Here is a 22,190-nt window from a genome sequence, read left to right on the forward strand (position 1 = left end):
TGATAACCTATGGTTTTGTTGTCGATGTGTTCCGAAGATTGTAGAGCTATGGACAAAAAGAAACTTCAAATGTGATTGTGGGAATTCAAAATTTGGTGAACTCTACTGCAAGATTTTCCCAAATAAAGATGTAGAGAATGTTGAGAATTCATACAATCACAACTTTAAAGGTTCCTATTGCACATGTGGTCGCCCTTATCCAGATCTAGATGTTGAAGAACAAGTAGAGATGATACAGTGCTGTCTATGTGAGGACTGGTTTCATGAGGAGCATCTTGGTCTTGAGTCTTCTGCTGAGGTTGGTATCTTTGAATGTGGTGTTTTGACTTCTCTTATCCTTTTATTGTGTTCTTGTACTTCAGTCTTGTGAGATTTATATGCAGTTTTTGGAAAATAAAAAATATAAGGGTTTTTTTTAATAGACTTGCCAGGCAGGTTTTATGTTAAATCACACCATACTATCAGTTCATGTTGATAATAATCCATATTGTTTTGAAACGAAAGTATATCTATAAGAACGTAGACTTACAGATTTACTTTTTCTTTTTCCTTTTGTTTTTAAATGTCGGATGTCCCGCTGAACTAATAGTTTTAAAGTAGAAACAAGACCTGAGCTTTAGAGATCTTACAAATTATAAATTTTAAAACATAATTAAGAATATGAGGCCATTTAATTGGGACTTGTTATATTGCCATGTTAGCGAAGTAGAGAAAAGAAAAGGGAAAAACGGTAGAGCCTAGTTTCTGTACGGGGGATAGGAGCAAGCATTGTGCCCCTCCCCTACATAAGATTGCTTTCGGTGTCATTATAACACTGTAACTTGTAAGATATAATGACTAATCATTTTTGCTTTTTTTCTTTTACTTGTAAGTTTAACCCGTAAGATTAAAGAGGTACAATGGTAATTATTATAGGATGTGTTTGTGTGGCCAGAGCAGTTTTCAGAGCATAATAATTTTTATAGGTTCAGCTTGCTATGGGCCCTGATTAGGATTTTGGAGGAAAGTGTGGATATTTTCTATTGTAGAAGTCTGATCATCGTTTTAAATGTTCGTTTGGTCAAACTGGGTTAATTTTTTTTCCATGCTTTTATGTGATTTATTGTTGTGACACCCTCTACCCCATCATCAATATACAACAAATGTAATAACAATAAAATTTTTCTTTTCTTCTTTTTGGGTAATTAAAATCTTTCATAGTTTAATAACATCTTTCATGTATAAAACAATTGTTTCAAATATTATAAGGTAGAAGATTCACATTCGTAACTCATCAATCATAAAAAGTCAACATATAAGTATTAAGATTCAAGAAATCATATAAAGGAAAATATAGATTAATTCCAGCAAAGGTGGCAGAGCCTCCTAGTTAGGAATTAATTTATAACTTTGAAATCATATAATAAAATAGTATAATAAAGATGTACATTTTGGTCTTTTCTCAGGAACGTTCAAAATTACATAAGAAGAGAAAATTAAAGCTTTTTAATATAATAACATCCAAAATAAACCTAGCTATGCCCGACGTCACATCCTATCAGAGCATGCCCCACTGAAGCCTTTAAGCCTCATCACCAACATCCCCATGATGCTGATCATCTGCAACATAATTTAAAACATATACAAAAATAACAAGGGAGTGATTCAGGTGTAGAAATAAAGGCTAGATAGCACCCACACACACAACATATATAAATCACTTATAAACAATACACATATATCATCAATATCACATATACATTCATTTATCATGCAATGATGTCATGGACTCATCTCATAAATGCATGCATGTGGCGCCATACGGAAGTTTCACATATCATCACTGGTGACCCAAAGGTACACCTGGTTACATCACTGGTGACCCTAAGGTACACCTGGTTACATCACTGGTGACCCTAAGGTACACCTGGTTACAAGTTACATCACTGGTGACCCTAAGGTACACCTGGTTACATCACTGGTGACCCTAAGGTACACCTGGTTACAAGTTACATCACTGGTGACCCTAAGGTACACCTTGTTAGCATGTTACATCACTGGTGACCCTAAGGTACACCTTGTTAGCAAGTTACATCACTGGTATGCGGCCTCAGCGGCACACCTGGAATAATATATGCGTATGATGCATGCCATACCATCATAATCTCATTGACTCAATATTTAACTTGTTACATAATTTCATTTATTACATCATGTCCTCATTTGTCATAGTCTCATAATCACATGTCTCAATAGTCCATTCATATGTCTCATGTCATTTGTCCATATTTCACAAGGTCATGTCATAAATACTCCTCTTAAGGTCCGCATAGGTATTCACAGAGATCCAGAGAGCATTCTTATTCATATTAAAACTTATTTATTATTAACATTAATTTCATATTCATTTATTACTTTCAACAAAGAACAAGGTAGAGTAAATAGAAAATCAGACAGAACAACGACACTTTAACAAAAACAAAGTAGAATAAATAGAAAATCGGACAGAACAACGGCACCTTCAACAAAAAGCAAAGTAGAGTAAATAGAAATTTAGACAGAACAACGACAAAGGATTGGGGGCCAATCCGACAAACAACTATCCAAAAATTATCCCCACACCCTTGAGCGAGGTTCTCACTCCCCCCCTTACCTGGATAGGCGGAGTTGGAACTTGGGCAGGGTCTCCTCCTCTGGATCCCCTTTTTCTTCCCTCTCTTTCTTTCTTTCTTTCTCTCTCTCTCTCTCTCTCTCTCCTCTTTCTCTCTCTAAGATTACCACTTTTTGCTCAATATAAATTTTTCACCCCCCCTTGGCCCTATTTATAGGCCTCCTGGCGCAACCGGAACGGCCGTACTGATTTCGGAACGGCCCGTTCCGGATCCTTCAAACGTGGGCAAATTTCTCAACTGGAACGGCCCGTTCCAAAACCGGAACGGCCCGTTCTCAGAAAGCAAAATGGCCCGTTCTGAAACCAGAACGGCCCGTTCTGAAACCAGAACGGCCCGTTCTCAAACTCAGCAGAACGGCCCGTTCTCCCTCCGGAACGACCCGTTCTCCTTGTTGGAACGGCCCGTTCTGGGCCCGTTCCCAACCTAAAATTTTAGCTTATTTTAAATGCTCAGAACGGCCCGTTCCACTTTCGGAACAGCCCGTTCCGAGTTACTCAAATGCCCCTAATACCTTTATAAAATTACGAAAATGCCATCAATAATTACGAAAATGCCATTACTAATAAAAATATTCTTTTAAGGAAATTGGGGTGTTACAATTGTGTCTTATGATTTACTTGCTAATAGGACTCTTTTACCTTCCTGGTTTCCTTGGATTTTGTTATTATTGGATTGTATGTATGACATAATATCCATTATTATTCCTTTTCCATGGCAGAGAGTGCATATTCTAACATTCCCACGACTCCATACAAGTTACAACGTGGAAAAGCGTAGATTCATATTAAATTGTTTTTTTTATTTCAATAGACTTTTAAAATCGGTTGTTACATAACCGATTTTAAAAGTCTTGACTTTTAAGATCGGTTATAAATCAACCGATCTTAAAAGTCTACTTTTAAAATCAGTTGATAACCGATCTTAAAAGTCTACCTTTTCAAAATCGGCTCTTTTAAGATCGGTTCCATAATCGATTTTAAAAGTCTAAAATAACCGATTCTAAAAGCCTTTTTTCCACTAGTGCTAGTATAAAAATACTTGCTCTACACTTTAATATTTTAGACGCACTTTATTTGATTGATTTAAAATATTGAAAACTTCTTCTAACGCTTAACGTCTATTAAAACTATCTTCAGACAAAAACCATACTTGTTCAATTGATTCCTAAAAGAACGATTTTTGCGTAAGTAGTATTTTCTACTAGCAGACGATGAAATTTCCAAACACAAATATATTGTTGAACCAATCCTGGGGAATTCCAGTTGGAATTTATGAATATTATTTTACTGGATGAAAAAGAGCATGCTTGCAAAAACGTTTCTAAATTCCTTTGTTCACACACACACACACATATTCAACCCCCCTTCTATGTGTTTTTCATGCAACTTCAGGAATGGCCCATTCCCAACTTGGAACAACTCGTTCTCAACTAGGGTTTATAGGCCTTTTTAGTAGTTTGGAACGGCCCGTTCTAGTTTGAGAATGACCCGTTATGGGCTACTAAATCACCCTTATTGGGCTTTGAGCCTTCATATAATTTGTGAAAATCGGGGTGTTACAATTCTCCCCCCTTTTTGAAATTTCGTCCCCGAAATTTCCTAAAAACAGAAATGGGTAGGCTCCTCGCATCTTGCTTTCTAATTCTCATGTAGCATTTTCCTAAATATTTCCCATCAAAAACTATACCAGTAGAAAATCCCGTGTAACCTCACTACCTCACTGATGTACAACTCTATCAATCTCTCTAAAGAACATTTAATATCAATAAGGGTAAGGTGAGCAACCTTGGTGAGTTTATCCACTATAACCCAAAAAGAATCAAATTTCTTAAGCATCTTTAGGCAAACCTACAACCAAGGTCTATCTACACACCATCTCACTTCCAAAATGGGACGTCTAAAGGCTACCAAATTCCTGAAGACTTCTAGCAAACTAAACACGAGTACACAAATTTCTATACTCCTTTCTTCACCTTAGGCCACTAGAATATCTCCCTAAGGTCCTGATACATCTTAGTAGCTCCTAAATGAATGCTAAGAGTACTCGTATGTCCTTCCTCTAAGATCATCTTCCTTAATTTGGGATTACTAGGCACATAGATTCTATCCTTGAACCCCAAAACACCATCAACTTCCATTCGTAAATGGCTATCTATACCCCTACCAATCCTCTCCACTTGGTTCACTAAGAAAGGATCTAACACCTAGACTTTTCTAATCTCATCCATTAATTCACTAGTCACTTTCAACATACTTAATTCAATGCTCCTAAGGGTAAGCTCACACACCAAGCTTAAGTCTCTAAACTCTTCAATCAAATCCAACCTTTAAATCATCAAAGACGATAGGTGAAAGGTCATCCTAATCAAGGCATCTGTCACAATATTAGTTTTACTTTTATGACCCTCTCCAAGGATTAAACGCCTAAGTGTAAGTTCACTATGTACTTATACTCGATCTCCAAGTCTTGTCACCAAAATGAATCAACTAATTATGTTTCTTCATTTTCCTTCAACAATCCACTCGTTACTCGAGTCATACCTAGTTTCACACTGCTAGGAGTAATCTCAAAAGTCAAACTTAAATCCCTAATTTGAGCTGAAAGATCCATTTTTCTAATCATAAGGGATGATAAATGTAGAGGTTTCCTACTTAAAACATCCACCACCATATTGGTTTTACTCAGATAACAACTAAGATTAAAATCCTAGTCCTTAAGAAATTCCAACTATCTCTTTTGTCTCATATTCAACTCCTTCGGTTTAGACAAATATTTAAGGATCTTATGATTACTAAATACCTCAAGCTTAGAACCATACAGGTAGTGTCTCCAAATCTTAGTGTCAATATTACAACCGCTAACTCAAGGTCATGGATAAGGTAAATCCTTTCATGGATTTTCAATTGCTTAGAAACATAAGCTACTACCTTTCCTTCTTGCATCAACACTCCACCCAAACTCATCTTAGAAGCATCACTATATACCACAAAAGACTTACTAAAATCTGGTAATATTAACACTAGTCAATCTAGTCAAAGATAATGCTATCTGAGAAATTTCCTCAATAAATCTCCAATAATAATAAGCTAACCTAAGAAGACTCCTACCCTCACTAACTGACTTTGGTATCTCCCACTTAAGCACAACTTCTACCTTAGATAGATCTACGTTATACCTCCTTTAGAAATTACAGGACCTAGGAAACTCACCTCATACAATCAAAAATCATACTTAGATAACTTAGCATAAAATTGTCTTGGATACATCTGTACCCTCAACTCCAATATGAAGATATCACACCTTAAGGTCAATCTTTCTAAACACACAAACATTCAATAATTGATTCATAAAGTCATCTATCCTTATATCAACACACATGCATATCAAATCATATTAGAATACCTACTTTAAACATTCATATATACCACCCCTAAGCATGTACAAATCAATCACCATCTACTCCATATAGCATGTACATGAACCAACTTTACCACATAGCATCATACAACCTTAAACAACCTTTCAATGACAATGCCTCAGAACATCATACCAAATCAGTTTTTATCCTTGCATTGCCTAACAACTCAAAAACATTATGATAGCATACATCTCCCTTTAACAACTATCAAAGAAAATGATACACAGAGAGTTATACTCATCGAAATGATCTCAAACCTATCTCATCAGAAATCTAAGAGAATAAGCTATAACTCTTATGAAGGTATGAAATTCTAAAAATATCATATTCTTAGCTAAAAATTTCAAAAAGCGTAGCAGATATATTCAGCACTTACAACTAGACCTTTATTCACTAAAACAACCATAACTAGAGTTCTAAACCTACGTTTTACATGATTCCAGTTCCATTGGAAAGATAACATCCAAGGATAAAACTTTTATGAAGACCATAAAAACCAATTCTGTCAATAAAGTACTCATACTGGCACAACAAAACTGCAGCGAAAACATCCCCTATATCAGACAACAAAGAGTGTATACCAAAATCTAAGGCCACGAAAATACCTTTAAACCTTTCCAAACCCCTATCTAAGCTTCCCCCTACAATCCTAATCCAAAACAAATCACATATTCAACACAAAAGACTTAGAAACTGAAATAAAATCCTCATGCAACCTAACTTATAAAAAGGTTAACATGCAAGCATCAAAACTCAAAGAAATCTCCAATATTTCAGCCTTTCATAAAAAACACTCAAAACTCCAATTATCAACATATAACCTCTTTGGATTCAATCTCTATAACTATAGGTTTCAAAAATTCCATTGACAATAAAATTTTAATACACTCAACAGATCAATATGTTTCAACCACATCCAATACTCCAATAGTTCTAGTTGATTAGCACGATGCTTTGTCCACTACTACTTACACATATTTTCGCAACAGAAACGATACCACCCAACCACTACTTCTTACGTAAGCAAGAAGTATAAAAAAAATAAGCAATCATGAGAATGAAGAAAATAATCATAATAGGATCGATTAAGCTATATCATGTCTATCAGCCCTATTTTAAGAAGAGAAAGATCTAATTAAACACAACAACAACACAAAGAGAACATCATCATCATCATCAAAAAGAAAAGCATCATCAAAGTACACAACAAGCAAAACATTGTCAGAGTACACAACAGAATCATGATAAGCACATAACACACACGTTTGGTTTGAATCAACCTGGCTCTGATACGACTAAATGTGACACCCTATACCCCAACATAATACACAATAATTGTAAGATAAATTTGAATGAATAAAAACTTTCTCAATTAGAAAATAGGTAAAGGATTCACATTGACATACATAATCATAGTTCACTTGCAAAAATTACAAAAGAAATAAAGTTAAAGGTTTTCCAAACAAGAAAGAAACTATAGTCCTAAACTAGTCCTAACTATGGCTCGATGTCACATATCCCATTAGAGCACTCCCAATTGAAGCCTAGGCCTCATCACCAACATTCTCATTTTGATGATCATCTGCAACACAATAAAAATACACATAGAGCAAACAGGGGAGTGAGAAACATCTCACTCGGTTTCAAGTGAAAAAATAACAGTTAGGCAACACACACAAAAATCATAACAAGCACAGCCATAGCTACACATTAATCAAATGCAAATTCAAATTATACATACAATAGTAACACATTCATAGTTATTCATCATGCAATGATATCATGGACTCGACTCATAAATGCATGCACATGGCGCCAGTCATATATCACATATCACTGGTGTGCTGCCTAAACAACACACCTAAGGTAGTCTAGGAGTACATGTAGAGTGCTACCCATACACTCTCAACTAGAAGGATGTACTGCTAGGGTCTGGTAGGGAGAGCGAAGCTGTGCAAGTTACGTCTCGTGCTCACAAACGGGCAGAATCGAGACATCCAAACCGCACTAACCCCTAGGATTCCCCTAAGCTGTTACACAAGAAAGGCCTTCCCTAATGGTGTACTCCACATCGTACCCATCACATAGATGCACATGATGCATGTCACACACTCACACTTCATTGACTCATCATTTTACTTGTCATAGTTTCTCATATATCATGTCTCATTGTCACATATCATCATGTCTCATATCTCACATTCAATTTTCACATTGTCTCATATATTCACAATCTCATACAAGAAACTTCTCATAGGCATATACATCAAAATACCACATAAACCAGACCAAGAAATTATCCAACATCATACGCATTCAATTCGCATATCCCTAATTTCACTTCATAGGGTTTTTCATAGAAACCCACAAAGCACTCTATTTCATATCAAAACTTATCTGTTTTCAAAATCAAACACATATTCACACTCAACAAACATCAAGGAACACAACAGAACAATCAGAAAGAAAAATAGAAAAATTTCATATTTTGTCTGTTCCTAGAAACATGCATCAAGCAAGGAATTGAGGGAAATCCTACTACCTAAAAATTATTCCCACACCCCCAAGCGAGGTTTCTCACTCCCCCTTACCTGGATAAGCAGAAGATAAAGCTAGAATAGAATCTGATTGATCTCCTTCTCTTGGTTCTCCTTGGTCTTCAGAGAGCGTGTCAAGGAGCAATGCTTGAGTATGCTATTTATAGATGTCAGAGGTGGCCAGAACGGTCGGTTTCAGATCCAAGATGGCCCGTTCTGGATTCATTCATCATGTGTTAAATTCGCATCTAGAACAGCTTGTTCTTAAACCAGAACCCCCCATTCTAGAGTTGAGTTTTAACTTATAACGACCATGTTTGGAACGGCCCGTTCCCAACTAGGGTTTATAGGCCTTTTTAGTAGTTTGGAACAGCCTGTTCTGGGATACTAAATCACCCTTATTGGGCTTTGAGCCTTCATATAATTTGTGAAAATCAGGGTGTTACATTACTCACATCCAATTCCATGCACAAACTCATATATAATCGGTAAAAGTGTTCTATAACATGAAATCAACATTTCAAATCACTCAATTTACACATCTCAATCGATATCTTCACAAACTATCACAACAAGTTCCCTTAGGATTTCCCATAGGAACCTCAAATCATACAATTACAACCCAGATTATACAATTGATCATACATTCAAACAATTCATGTCAATAAAAACATGTAAGAAGAACAAGAGACAAAATAGATGTATTTAGGGAAAAGCTTCATACATACGCATATAATAAAGACAAGATTGGAGTCAATCCCACTATCCAACATACAATCACACACCTAGAGTGAGGTTTCTCACTTTCCTTTACCTTGTTGAATAGAAAAAGATGGATGATCAACTCTAGGGTGGTTTCCCTCTTGCTCTTAATCGTCAGGCTCTAAGCATAAAAGGAATACCGCATACTTATAATACAAAATGCTTAAAAGTTGATTAAAACTTTCCTTTTAAAAATTTTAACCTTCTCTTAAGCCTCTTGTAGTTAAAACACCTAATCTTAGTTACAAATTTCTTTGCCTCTAAATTAATTAAATAAAATATTTAATAAAACACCTTATATTATATTTCAAAACATACCAAATAATTAAAATAAATATTGATACATTTTATTAACAAAAATAAAATATCAAAATTATTAATTAAATATTTATAATAATTTTATGAAAAATGGGGTATTACATATGTTTATTTTATTCACTTTAAATTTACAATAAATTATATATATAACAAATACCATTTTGAATATATAAGTTATATTTAAAATTTGTATAAATAGATATTTTTAAATATATAAATTATATTTTAAATTTATGATAAATAATTTATATTATAGTAATTTTTTTTATTTATTGATGATTTATTTTCAAATATTAATGTTTAATTCATAAATAATTATTATTTGTTAAGTCAGACGAAACAATTCCTAGTAAGGTTTTGAATGAGATAAATATAATACATGTTGTTATTTCTAACAAGTGTGTTAGTGTTTCAGAAAAATATAAGTACATGCAAGATGAAGAATAGAGCAAAAACCAAGATAAAGGAAGGTAGACGAAAAGATCAAACGAAGCAAAGTCTAGCACATGAAGGAAAATGATCAAGCTTAAGATGATACAAACCACAGACGAAAGGCCAAAACAAGTATCAAACAAGACTAAGTCAAGAACAAGAAAAAGTGGTTAAGCACCGGATGAAGATTGTACAAACATCAGATGAAGCCTAATGGTCAACCAGATGAAGATAAGTCAAGACAAAGCAAAGCACGAAGATCAGACAAAGCAAGTCAAATGATAGATAAAGCAAGACATGAGTGCCAGATAATGATAAATCAAATATCAGACGAAGGTGTGTCAAGGAAAACCTAGAGCGCAATATAAGAACTCAGACGAAGGTTGGTCAAAAAGTAGAAGAAAGTCAAATATCAGACGAAGGACAGGATAGACTGAAAAGTATTCTAGACAGAAACAAAGTCTGTCCATCTACAATGTTGACCAGACCATAGAAAGTCAAAGCATCAAGGACTAATGCTCAGACAAAGATCAAGACTTGAGATGCACATGGACTATCAGACACAGACGAAGACTGCCATGCAAGTATTTGAAGAATCAAGTCTCAAGGGAAAAATCAAGCATCGTCTACGATCATACGAAAGCTTTCAACATGATCGCGTGATTAATGGAAAAGACAAAGAAGAAGAAAAGAAAGTCAAAAGTAAAAGCATGCATGTGTTAGAAAAAGTACATCACTTTTTCAGATAAAGACAATGTTTTACAACTACGCGACCAGAAAAGGACAAAAAGTTCCTAGGTCTCAGCTAAAGTCAGACACTACTGCTAACAAAACAAAGAAGACTTCACGCAATGTCTATAAACAGGAAGCAACATTTAATGAAAGATCTTGTGCATTAAATGAAATATCAAACTAGTCATGAACAACTACATTTTGTTTCAATGAACACTTGCAACGGGTTTACAAGACTATATATATGTCATAACTTCAAACCGGGAAAGGTTGGCGTTGGCATTGACAAAGAGTGATATCAAGCCCATGAAGCAATGAAACCAGAGATAGAGCTTATAGAGTCAAATGTACCATAATGTATTTATCTTTGTAGACTGAGGAGTTCTAAATGTAACTTAATTAGGAACATACACCTTAGTGAGTGTAGCAAATATTTGTATCCTCTCTATGAGAGTAAACCAAACACTCAAACCAAACCATCTATTTATCATTTGTAAAGCCTGAAGAGGCTAGGGAAAGAATACTTGTAAAGCCTGGAGAGGCTTGTCAAAGAATCCTCACTACGAGCCAGAAGTGGCTGAATAAAGAATACTAGCGCTAATGAGTGAAATTAGCGGACCAGGAGTGGTTGAGAATACTCAGGACCAGGAGTGGTCGAGAATACTCACTAAGAGCTTGAAGAGGCCAAACAAACAATACTAGAGCTAATGAGTGAAGTTAGCCGACCAGGAGTGGTTGAGAATACTCGGCACCAGGAGTGGTCGAGAATACTCACTAAGAGTCTGAAGAGGTTGAACAAAGAATACTAGTGCTAGTAGCCAACCAGGAGTGGTTGAGAATACTCGGGACTAGGAGTGGGCGAGAATACTCACTACAAGCCTAAAGAGGTTGATCAAAGAATACTAGCGCCGACGAGTGAAGTTGGCGAGCCAGAAGTGGTCGATAATACTCGGCAAACCAGAAGTGGTGATAATACTTGTACTTCATTAAAGATCTAGTGGAACCCTTCAATTGAAGGAGACTGGATGTAGCTCAGTCTGAGCATACTAGTATAAAAATCTTTGCACTGTTTATTTATGTTTCAGAAGCAATCTCGCTTAACTGCTACATCATATTGAAAATTTCGTCCATTGTTTATTCTTCGCTAAAACTATTCTCAGATGAAAAATACATTTGTTTAATTTATTACCTTAAGAAACAATTTTCCTTTAAGAAACATTTTCTTTGTGCAAACGATGAACTTTCAGACGCAAAATTCTTGGTTGAGCAAATCCTGCACAGTTCTTAAAGATTCAAATAATATTTTTACTGGACGAAAAATATTCCCTTTGCAAAAATGTTTTTAAAACTCCTCCGTTCACACATACACATATTCAACCCCCATTCTATGTGTTTTTCATCTAACTTCAATTGGTATCAGAGTTTGACCCCTTAGGTTGAGCAATTAACATTGCAGGGGTAGAATACGATCCATGGAAGAACGAAGGACAAATTGGAAATCGAAAAGCAAGGAGGACAAACAATTGGAATAGGTAAAACAAGTATCAACTCATTTATTTCAATGAAGCATGTTCCAAATGTTTGCACTAGAATATTGATATATTTACTACCCAGTTTCGTCTGAAACACAAATAGGAAAAAAAACGTAGTAAACCACTACGTTTGAATACTCCTCAAAGTGCAGTAAGAAATTTTTGCGTTTGAGAATCTCCGTCTGATGAAGTATCTGGGTAGTTTTCCTTGTGTCTAAAAATTCAGTCTAGCATATTCCTAATAAATGAACTTCATCATTAAACGTGAAATCTGTCAAGGAGCAGTAGGAGACAATCATTCTCCGCATTTAAAGGATAAAACCTTTAATTAATGTGTAGAAAAATCATCATTTGGGGTTTTTATTTGAAAAGACATATCTTTTAACCTAAATTTAATGCAAGTTGCACGTCACTCTACACGAGGAAGGCAAAATGGCACCACGTCAGACAAATTAAAATAAAAATAGAAATATTTTTTTTGTTTCAAAATCCTTATATCTTCCCTTGTACTCATTAAGCTTTCTCTTCACACTTCATACACTCGAGACTTTGAACTCTCAAGCTTTCTCTCAGAACCTCAAAACCCTAATCTCTCTCAAACCTTCCTCATCCATTAAAATGGCCACATAAGCTGGAGACACTGCAATCGTGATCATCCTTGCTGATATGTGCGAAGCCACTGACTATGCTCATACCTTCTCCACGGAGGTGAATCCAGTGATGTACCTGGAGCACACTTTAATATTAGTCAGATGAAGGAATGAGGAATACCCATCTACGAGGATTTGGTTGACTGTGGAATCCTTGGCTATTTCAACATTAAGGAGGTTGTCTACCCTAGCTTGATAAAGATGTTCTATGAGTCCTTGAAGGCTTCTCAAGGATTCTTTGAAGGAACCGTGCTCGGAGTGACGGTCAGAATCTCCCCTACCACCATCGCACAAGCCATTGGGTGCGAGAAGACAAGCAACATCTACCACAAGGAGTGGATGTTTGATGCTGGTGGTCTGTCCCAAGTCACCAAAGTCCTTCACAAGGAGGGTGAAGGAGGACCTATAAACTATAGCAAGTTTGAAGATAAGGCTAAGGTCTATTAGCAGATATTGAACAAGTTGATCCTTCACAAGGTAGGTGACAAGGACAACATCTCAGACTTGCATAAGTTCTGCTTGTTCCAGATGATGACTGGAGCCGCTTTCAACCTCCCACAAGTACTCTTTCAGCACTGGAGAGGGTGCTTGAAAGAAATCAAGGAGTTTGTGGTTCACACCATGCTCCTAAACAAAATCCTACGGGATTACAACGTCTACCACACCTTCTTCACGCTTGAAGAAGAGGAGAAGAAAAGGATCATGGCAACGGAGAGGAACAAGAGACTCAACCCCATTATCTTTGGGAAGGCTAACCTGGGGAAGATGCCTGTAAGCTACACCATCCCTGACCCCACGGTGGCCATAAAGGTCAAGAAGGAGATCAGAAGAGAACAACTGGTGTTGCGCTCAACCAGTAAGCGTCAACCCTCTCCGTCTCCCAAGGAGGATGACCATCTGGTTGTTGCTGCACAACTAGCAAAGAGGAGAATAGTTCTTCTATCAGACGAAGACTCTACGTTTGATGCTAAGGACAATCAACCCATAGGGAAGGCACTAAAAAGAAAGGCTCCTCTACATCCTCTCGCACCACCTCACCCTAAGAAGAAAAGGTTCATAAGACTAACATCAAAGGTGGTTGCTGAACCGGAGCGGTCAGCATGCGCTCCCTCACCTGAAGCTAAAAATGTGGTTTTTGAATTTGCAACTGAAGTCATCATCCCTTCAGCTTAGTCTAAAATTCCAGTGGACGCTCCTTCCTTCCTCATCACTGTACATTCTTCCTTCGTAAGTGATATTCCTATAACTTCTTTCATTTCAAACTTTTGTAAACCTTATATGATCCTAAATTTCCTTATACAGGTTACCCCTGTAAATACTTTGGCATTAAGGAAAAGAAAGATGGCAATCAGATCCGATCGTCTGATCGTGCCTCCAAGGCTTCTTCCTTCTTCCTCAACAAGGCAACCAATAAACTCCTTGATTTCAGAAGGGATGCACCCAAAGACGGATCTATATTCCATCGTTTTTCCTAGTATTGGTAACCCAGAAGGAAAAGTAGAATTACTTCAGAGTGTCTAACTCACTACAAGCACGAACATGATGAAGAAAGATAAAATTGGTCTGCGTCCAAAGACATACATTATTGACAGGACAATAAGTGTGCTTTGTGGACTTTACCCCATCAACTGGGCTATGCGCTATGTATTGTAGAAGCCCACTAAGCATGCCCTAGGGTACTACAAACCGGTGTACTCTTGGCTTGAAGAAGGCTCCACCAAACTAGACGCTTCAGGAAACCCTCTGTGCAACTCGTGAGGGAATTCACACAAGTATGAAGCCATTCTATCCAACAAGCCAACATATGGACCAAAGTATTACCATTTGAAGCATTCTCCTCCTCCAGCTCCTTTCTCAAAGCTTGCACGTCTACTCATCTTTGGACTCAAGTAGAAGTCTCCTCCTTCATCTCTAAAAGAGCTTGAAGATCAGTCCAGACATCCTCCGTCTGCGTACTATCTTCTGAAGCGCTTCCTAGCAGTTGTTGTCACTGACCCTCACAATCAAACAGTTGAAGAAGCCTTCTCTCCATCGTGCCAAGAATAATTCCCTACGCCAGTGTACGAATACGAGGAAGGGGTGTATGAGTGCACGCATTATTGCCCAGACATTCCCTTCTCTCCGTCTGAGGCCTACCTTGCTCTCCTACCAGGTATAATTACTGTTCTTCCTCCACCTTCAAGAGGAAGATTTACCCAGGAGGGTGTTAAGTAAGACAAAGAAACTCCCAACAAGGTTTTGAGTGAGACAAATATAATACATGTTGTTATCTCTAACAAGTGTGTTAGTGTTTCAAAAAAACATAAGAACAGGTAACATAAAGAACAAACATATGCATCAGACGATACAATACGACATACGAAAGGCTAACTCAAGTATCCAACAAGTCAAATCAAGAACAAGACAAAACTGTGTCAAGCACAACATAAAGACGCAGACGAAGGTTGGTTAAAGATAATTTGAAAGTCTGACCATATACAAGTTGACCAGACGAAAGAAAAAGTCAATGCGTTAATAATAAATGCTCAAACAAAGGTCAAGATTTGAGCTACATGTAGACTACCAGATGCAGACAAAAATTGTCACGCAATCACCTGAGGAATCAACTTTCAAAGGACAATTTGAATTTCATCCACACCCACAGGAGAACACATGAAGTCATCAGAGTTGTGAGAAGAAAAGAAGAAAGGAGAAACTCAAGCGCATAACTAAAAGCATGCATGTGTCAGAAAAAGTACATTACTTTTTTAGACAAGGACAAAATTCCACAACTTTGAGACCAAAAAAGGACAAAAAGGTTCCTAGGTCTCTACTAAACTTAGACACTACTGCTACCAAGACAAAGAATACTTCACGCAAGGTCTATCACAAGAAGCAACATTTAATGCAAGAATATGAACATTAAATGAGAAGATCAAACTAGTCGTGAATGAATATATCTGCTTCAACAGACACTTGCAATAGGCAGATTTCACAAGACTATATATAGGTCTCAACATCAAACCTTAAGAGGTTGGCTGTTTGGCCTGAAATGGTTCAAGCGAGAAAAAGAGTGATATCTAGCCCATGATGCAACGAAACCAGAGATAGAGAATATAGAGTCAAATGTACCTTAATGTATTCATCTTTGTAAACTACAGAGTTTCAAATATGTACATCTTAGGATCAAACCGTAGTGAGTGTGCAAACTTATGTATCCTCTCCATGAGATTAAACCAAACACTCAATCGTTGTAAAGACTGAGGTTGCATACCTTAGTGAGTGTAGAAACCTATGTATCCTCTCTATGAGAGTAAACCATACACTCAAACCAAACCTATCTAGCCAATATTGTAAAGCCTAAAGAGGCTAGGAAAAGAATACTTGTAAAGCCCAGAGGGGCTTCTCAAAGAATACTCACTGCGAGCTTGAAGAGGCTGATTAAAGAATATTAGCACTGATGAATGAAGCTGGTGGGCCAAGAGTGGTCGAGAATACTTGGACCAAGAGTGGTTCTGACCTGGGTGGTCCATAATACTCATTCTTAGCCTAAAGAGGTTGATAAGATGATACTAGCATTGATGAGTGAAGTCAACAGGCCAGAAGTGGTCGACAATACTTTTGTACTTAATTGCATATTAATTTAGTGGAACCCTTCAGTTGAAGGAGACTGGACGTAGCTCGGTCTAAGTGAACCAGTATAAAAATGATTGCATTGTTTTATTTATATTTCAGACGCAAACTTTTCTTAATTAACAAATCATGTTAAAAACTTTGTCTATTGTCTATTCTTCATTAAAACCATTTTTCAAACAAAGACGCAAATTTTATTTAACAAATATATTATACTGAAAAGTTTTATCTACTACTTATCCTTAAATGAAACTATCTTGAAAAGGGAAATGCAAGAACTTTAATTATTATTCTAAACCATTTTCCTCAGTAGACGATGAATCTTTTAGACACAATGACCGTGTGTTAAGCAAATTCTGCATAACCGTCTGGTATTTAAAAGTGCATTGGACGAAGAACATTACTCTTGCAAAAAAGATTTTAAAATTCCTTCGTACTCACACACATATTCAACCCCCCTCATTTCTATGTGTCTCATGCCTAACTTTAGAGGGGTGATCAAGTCCAAATCTGCATGGACTCCACCATAGGGAACTCCTTAACTCATCATTCCCCTACACCAACAACCATCATCCTCATCACCCAAACATAAAAAGAAAACACCATCCACCTTAGCCATCCATCCAAGACGGCCTCCACCTCCTCTACCAAAGGTAGAGTTCGTCAAAACACCAACCAAATTCATTCATGCAAATATAGGTCACGTTCGCTCCTTCTCATCGTCTGACCTTGCAGTAATTGGAGATCTACGCCTATGTATAGACACACCCTTACAATTATACATACCTCTTTCCCTATACACCACACAAGACACCCAAATTTTCATTTACCCTGACCAGATCTGCCTCCATCTTCCTCCAATTGATCAGAACAAGTTGAAGGATCCTGCACTTCATCTCGGACCAATGCCCAAACCATCAAGGGTTGAGGTTCGTCATTATCAAGGAGTAAGCTTGGACAAGCAACAGAACCCTGCCAATGCACTGAAGATGATGCTGAAAAGCTCTATCAAAACTTCATGCACAAGTGCAGTTAGGAGGCAAGTTCGTCTAGTCTCTTAGACGAAGAAAAGGCAAAGACGCTCATGTTGCGTGGGTATCGCTGGATGACCCCATGCAAACTGATGCATTTTTCTGACACCTCTACTGCCTTTCTTAGGAAAAGAAGACGTGAGCCAGACCTTGACGCTCTCAACAAGGAGTACTTCATCCATTCAGTATTTTTCAACTTGGATCTATACAAGGATGAATGGAAGGTCGTCACAGACGCATGGTACAAATCTCTTATCTAAGACTGGTGCAAGGACATTCCCTTATGGGAACCAGGTATGTCTATGCCTTGGGATGTTCCTTCTAAAATAGCACCGTTTGAATCGTCTGAGCCTATCTCCACTGAGCTAATTTTAGCACCTGCCCCTCTTGAGGAACTTCCAGCTACATCTGAACCAGAACATCAATATGTATCTATAGAGACATTCAACAAGTTTAGAGCAGACTTGGATAACAAGTTGGATCGTCTATTCAACTTGATGGTGTCTCAGCTTTCCAAGGATCCACTCCGTCTTAATAATCACCATGGGAAAGATAGGATAATATGTAGGAATAACAAAGTTAGGGGGAGAATAATTGGATGTAATTTTTTTTAACTATTTGGCTGTATAGATTCTTCTCACTATATACATTGTAATTCAATTCAATTCAATATACATTTTTCCTCCAAAGTTCGTATTTTGATGTATGGAATGCTCTAATTCTGATGTATATGATCTGGCTTGGTATCTTGCTTGTTATGATATTTATCCTGTTATCAAATTGCTCTTAAAAGATTTACCCGTTTCTTTTTTATGATTACAAAGGGGGAGAAATTGAAAAGAATTAATCAAATATGTTATATGAACCCGATATGACTAAGAAACAATCTAGTAAGGGGGTGAGCATATACTAAGGGGGAGAGTTGTAGTATGTTAATGATATGCGAACTTATTATGAACTATAAATTGCTCTGATTTAGTTTTGTCTGAAACAATTTGATCAATTATATTTGTCATCATCAAAAAGAGAGAGATTGTTAAGTTAGACGAAACAACTCCCAGCAAGGTTTTGAATGAGACAAATATAATACATGTTGTTATTTCTAACAAGTGTGTTAGTATTTCAGAAAAACATAAGTACAGGCAAGATGAAGAATAGAGCAAAAACCAAGATAAAGGAAGGCAGACAAAAAGATCAAACAAAGCAAAGTCTAGCACAAGAAGCAAAATGATCAAGCATCAGACTATACACACCACAGACAAATGGCCAAAATAAGTATCAAACAAGACTAAGTTAAGAACAAGACAAAAGTGGTTAAGCACTGGATGAAGAACGTACAAACAACAGATGAAGCCTAATGGTCAACTAGACGAAGATAATTCAAGACAAAGCAAAGCACGAAGATCAGACAAAGCAAGTTAAATGATAGATAGAGCAAGACATGAGCGCCAGATAATGATAACTCAAATATCAGACGACGGTGTGTCAAGGAAAACCTAGAGCGCAATGTAAGAACTCAAACGAAAGTTGGTCAAAGATCATAAGAAAGTCAAATATCAGACGAAGGATAACACAGACTGAAAAGTATTCCAGACAGAAACAAAGTCTGTCCATCTACAATGTTGACCAGACCATAGAAAGTCAAGGCATCAAGGACTAATGCTCAGATGAAGATTAAGACTTGAGATGCACATGGACTATCAGACGCAGACAAAGACTGCCATGCAAGTATTTGAAGAATCAAGTTTCAAGGGACAAATCAGGCATCATCTACGATCATATGAAAGCTCTCAACATGATCGCGTGATTAAAGGAAAAGACAAAGAAGAAGAAAAGCAAGTCAAAAGTAAAACCATGCATGTGTCAAAAAAAGTACATCACTTTTTTAGATAAAGACAACACTCTACAACTATGCAACCGGAAAAGGACAAAAAGTTCCTAGGTCTCAGCTAAAGTCAGACACTGCTGCTAACAAAATGAAGAAGACTTTACACAATGTCTATAAATAGGAAGCAACATTTAATGCAAGATCTTGTGCATTAAATGAAAGATCAAACTAGTCATGAACGACTACATTCTGCTTCAACGAACACTTGCAACGGACAAATTTTACAAGACTATATATATGTCATAACTTCAAACATTGAAAGGTTGGCGTTGGCATTGACAAAGAGTGATATCAAGCCCATGAAGCAATGAAACCAGAGATAGAGCTTATAGAGTCAAATGTACCATAGTGTATTTATCTTTGTAGACTAAGGAGTTCTAAGTGTAACTTAGGAACATACACCTTAGTAAGTATAGAAAATATTTGTATCCTCTTTGTGAGAGTAAACCAAACACTCAAACAAAACCATCTATTTATCATTTGTAAAGCCTGAAGAGGCTAGGGAAAGAATACATGTAAAATCCTGGAGAGGTTTGTCAAAGAATCCTCACTACGAGCCAGAAGTGGTTGCATAAAGAATACTAGCACTAATGAATGAAGTTAGCGGGCCAGGAGTGATCGACAATCCTCACTAAGAGCCTGAAGAGGTTGAATAAAGAATACTAGTGCTAATAACTGTAGACCCCTAAAATTGTCCGGGTCGGAAATAAGACTCAAAGACTCTCGAAGACCGAAGGAAAGTCAGCCGGAAGGACTCCTGGAAGACCCTAGGATGATTCTTTGTAGGTCTAGAAGTCTTAGAGTAGCTTAGAATAAGGGTGTGTGAGGATTGGAGCTCAATACGCCCTCTTAGAGGTTCAGTACGGCCGTACTGAGCTATTTGAACTACAATACGGCCATAATGAAATCAATACGGCCGTACTGTAGTTCAAAAACTCAGTACGGGCCGTATTGACTCCTTAGGCCGTACTGCGCCTCAATCCTATAAATAGGACGTCATTGGCTCGTCCTTCCACACATTTGGAGCATTTCTCCACCCTCTGGCTGAGTATTCTTGGGTTTTTGAGCTATTCTCTGCCCTAGAAATCTCTCCGAGAGCTGATCCGACTAAGTTCTTGAGTTCACGAGCCTTTAGCTTGAGACTCGAACAAGTCGAAGGGAAATCTCTTTGATTTCCATAGTTAATATTTATTTTTAGGGAAAGGAGCGAGCGAACGTGTAGTGGGAAGGAGCGCCAAAAAGCCTCCTAACTCTTTTTTGAATATATAAAAGCCCGCTTCGAAGGTTTCTTTCCAAATCCTTTCTTTTACCGCTTTCATTTATCGCTTTTTTGATTGTTGTATTGCACGTTTAAAGCTTTCATCATGTAGATAGTTTACTTATAATCGTTCTAATAAATAGGGGTAGTTTAGTAATTTTACGCTATTATTTATGAAATAATCTGTCATAGGGAACCCGAAAGGGGCGTTGTGGGGTGCTAACACCTTCCCCACACGTAATCGACTCCCTTACCCAACTCTGGTTGTAATGGCCAAAGTTGATTTGCGAAAATCAATTGCCTTATGTCTTCATTACCCCTCGCTTGTATGATAATATGTTTTACCTAATTGGCTTTAATAACTGTTGGGTGTTTAAATTTTCGCAATTGTTTGAAATATAAACTGCACACGAACCTTTGCACACAACAGTTCCCTCTATACCCGGGGGCATGAGTGGAAAGCCATAGGGAGTGGATGTTAGTACGGCCGGTTGTCGAATGGGTCTATAGGTGCCCGTAGACCGTTGTCGGAAAGCATCACTCAAGGTGAAAACCATGAACTCAAGTCCGACAGTGCGTTGGAGCTTTCCATCGACTTACGACGAGAGGGATTGGGTCCCTATAATGGGGGCACCTTGGGGGCCTTAGACCGGTGAGAACAGTTAGAACCTCCTTGAATATGCACTTGTCTGCAGGATACCCCTACCTCGTGATTCGCTCGTGACTGTTCGTGGATGAGTGAATTGTTTGTGTATAGGTCTATGTGACATTGTTTGTGCATTAATAATAAACCTCGTGATGAGGTCTAAGAATAACCCCCATGCATGAAAAATGTCATGACATGAGAGGAAAGACCATGTGTGAAAATATAATGAAAGTGAGGAGCATGTGCATCATTACCAATAAGACATCATGCATCCTCATAACCATTCATTTTAGGCTCACCAATACCCCTTGACATGAGTGAAAGAGACCCATGACTATTGAGATTCTCCGTTAGGGGAGAGATCATAAGTCAAGGAGGGTGGTAAACCTCCGTCTTAAAAAGGTAGCACCTTAAAGATGGAAGGTTATCAAGCTCATGTCAAGAGTGTATTCATTCCATAAATAAACTAATTAGATTAAGCATTCATTTTAGAAAGTGGCTGGTCATCTCTCTGTCCTCACGCGCGCGCAGAAACTCAAGAAGATGGACGCGTTGGAGGAACAAAATAGGAAGCTTACAGCCGAGCTTTCACAGCTCAAGGAGCAAATGGCGCAAATGATGGAACTCATGCGTCACCAAAACATACACGGGGCTCAACACAGTGACCATGAATCCCATCATGAGGAGGAGCAAGAGCAAGAGCCTCCGCAAGCTGTACCCCTT

General features: G+C 37.4%; 1 protein-coding gene and 1 long non-coding RNA gene across 2 annotated transcripts; one reads left to right on the forward strand and one right to left on the reverse strand.

Annotated features, from left to right (window-relative positions):
• Positions 1 to 39: 39 nt before the first annotated feature.
• LOC145956832 (uncharacterized) lies at positions 40 to 18,467 on the forward strand. The gene is made up of 2 exons (XM_083072581.1): positions 40 to 298; positions 10,102 to 18,467. The coding sequence occupies exon 2, from the start codon at positions 13,561 to 13,563 to the stop codon at positions 14,203 to 14,205; it is 645 nt and encodes a 214-aa protein (XP_082928707.1). The 5' UTR covers positions 40 to 298; positions 10,102 to 13,560; the 3' UTR covers positions 14,206 to 18,467.
• Positions 1,322 to 2,735, reverse strand: LOC145956834 (uncharacterized). The gene is made up of 2 exons (XR_014433123.1): positions 2,633 to 2,735; positions 1,322 to 1,599 (listed from the first exon to the last, which is right to left on the reverse strand). It is a non-coding gene; the product is annotated as an uncharacterized LOC145956834 (long non-coding RNA).
• Positions 18,468 to 22,190: the final 3,723 nt, after the last annotated feature.

This window comes from Cajanus cajan, chromosome 4, assembly GCF_000230855.2.
Source record: "Cajanus cajan strain Asha chromosome 4, NIPB_CcT2T_4, whole genome shotgun sequence".
In the NCBI taxonomy this organism is placed as follows: Eukaryota; Viridiplantae; Streptophyta; class Magnoliopsida; order Fabales; family Fabaceae; genus Cajanus; species Cajanus cajan.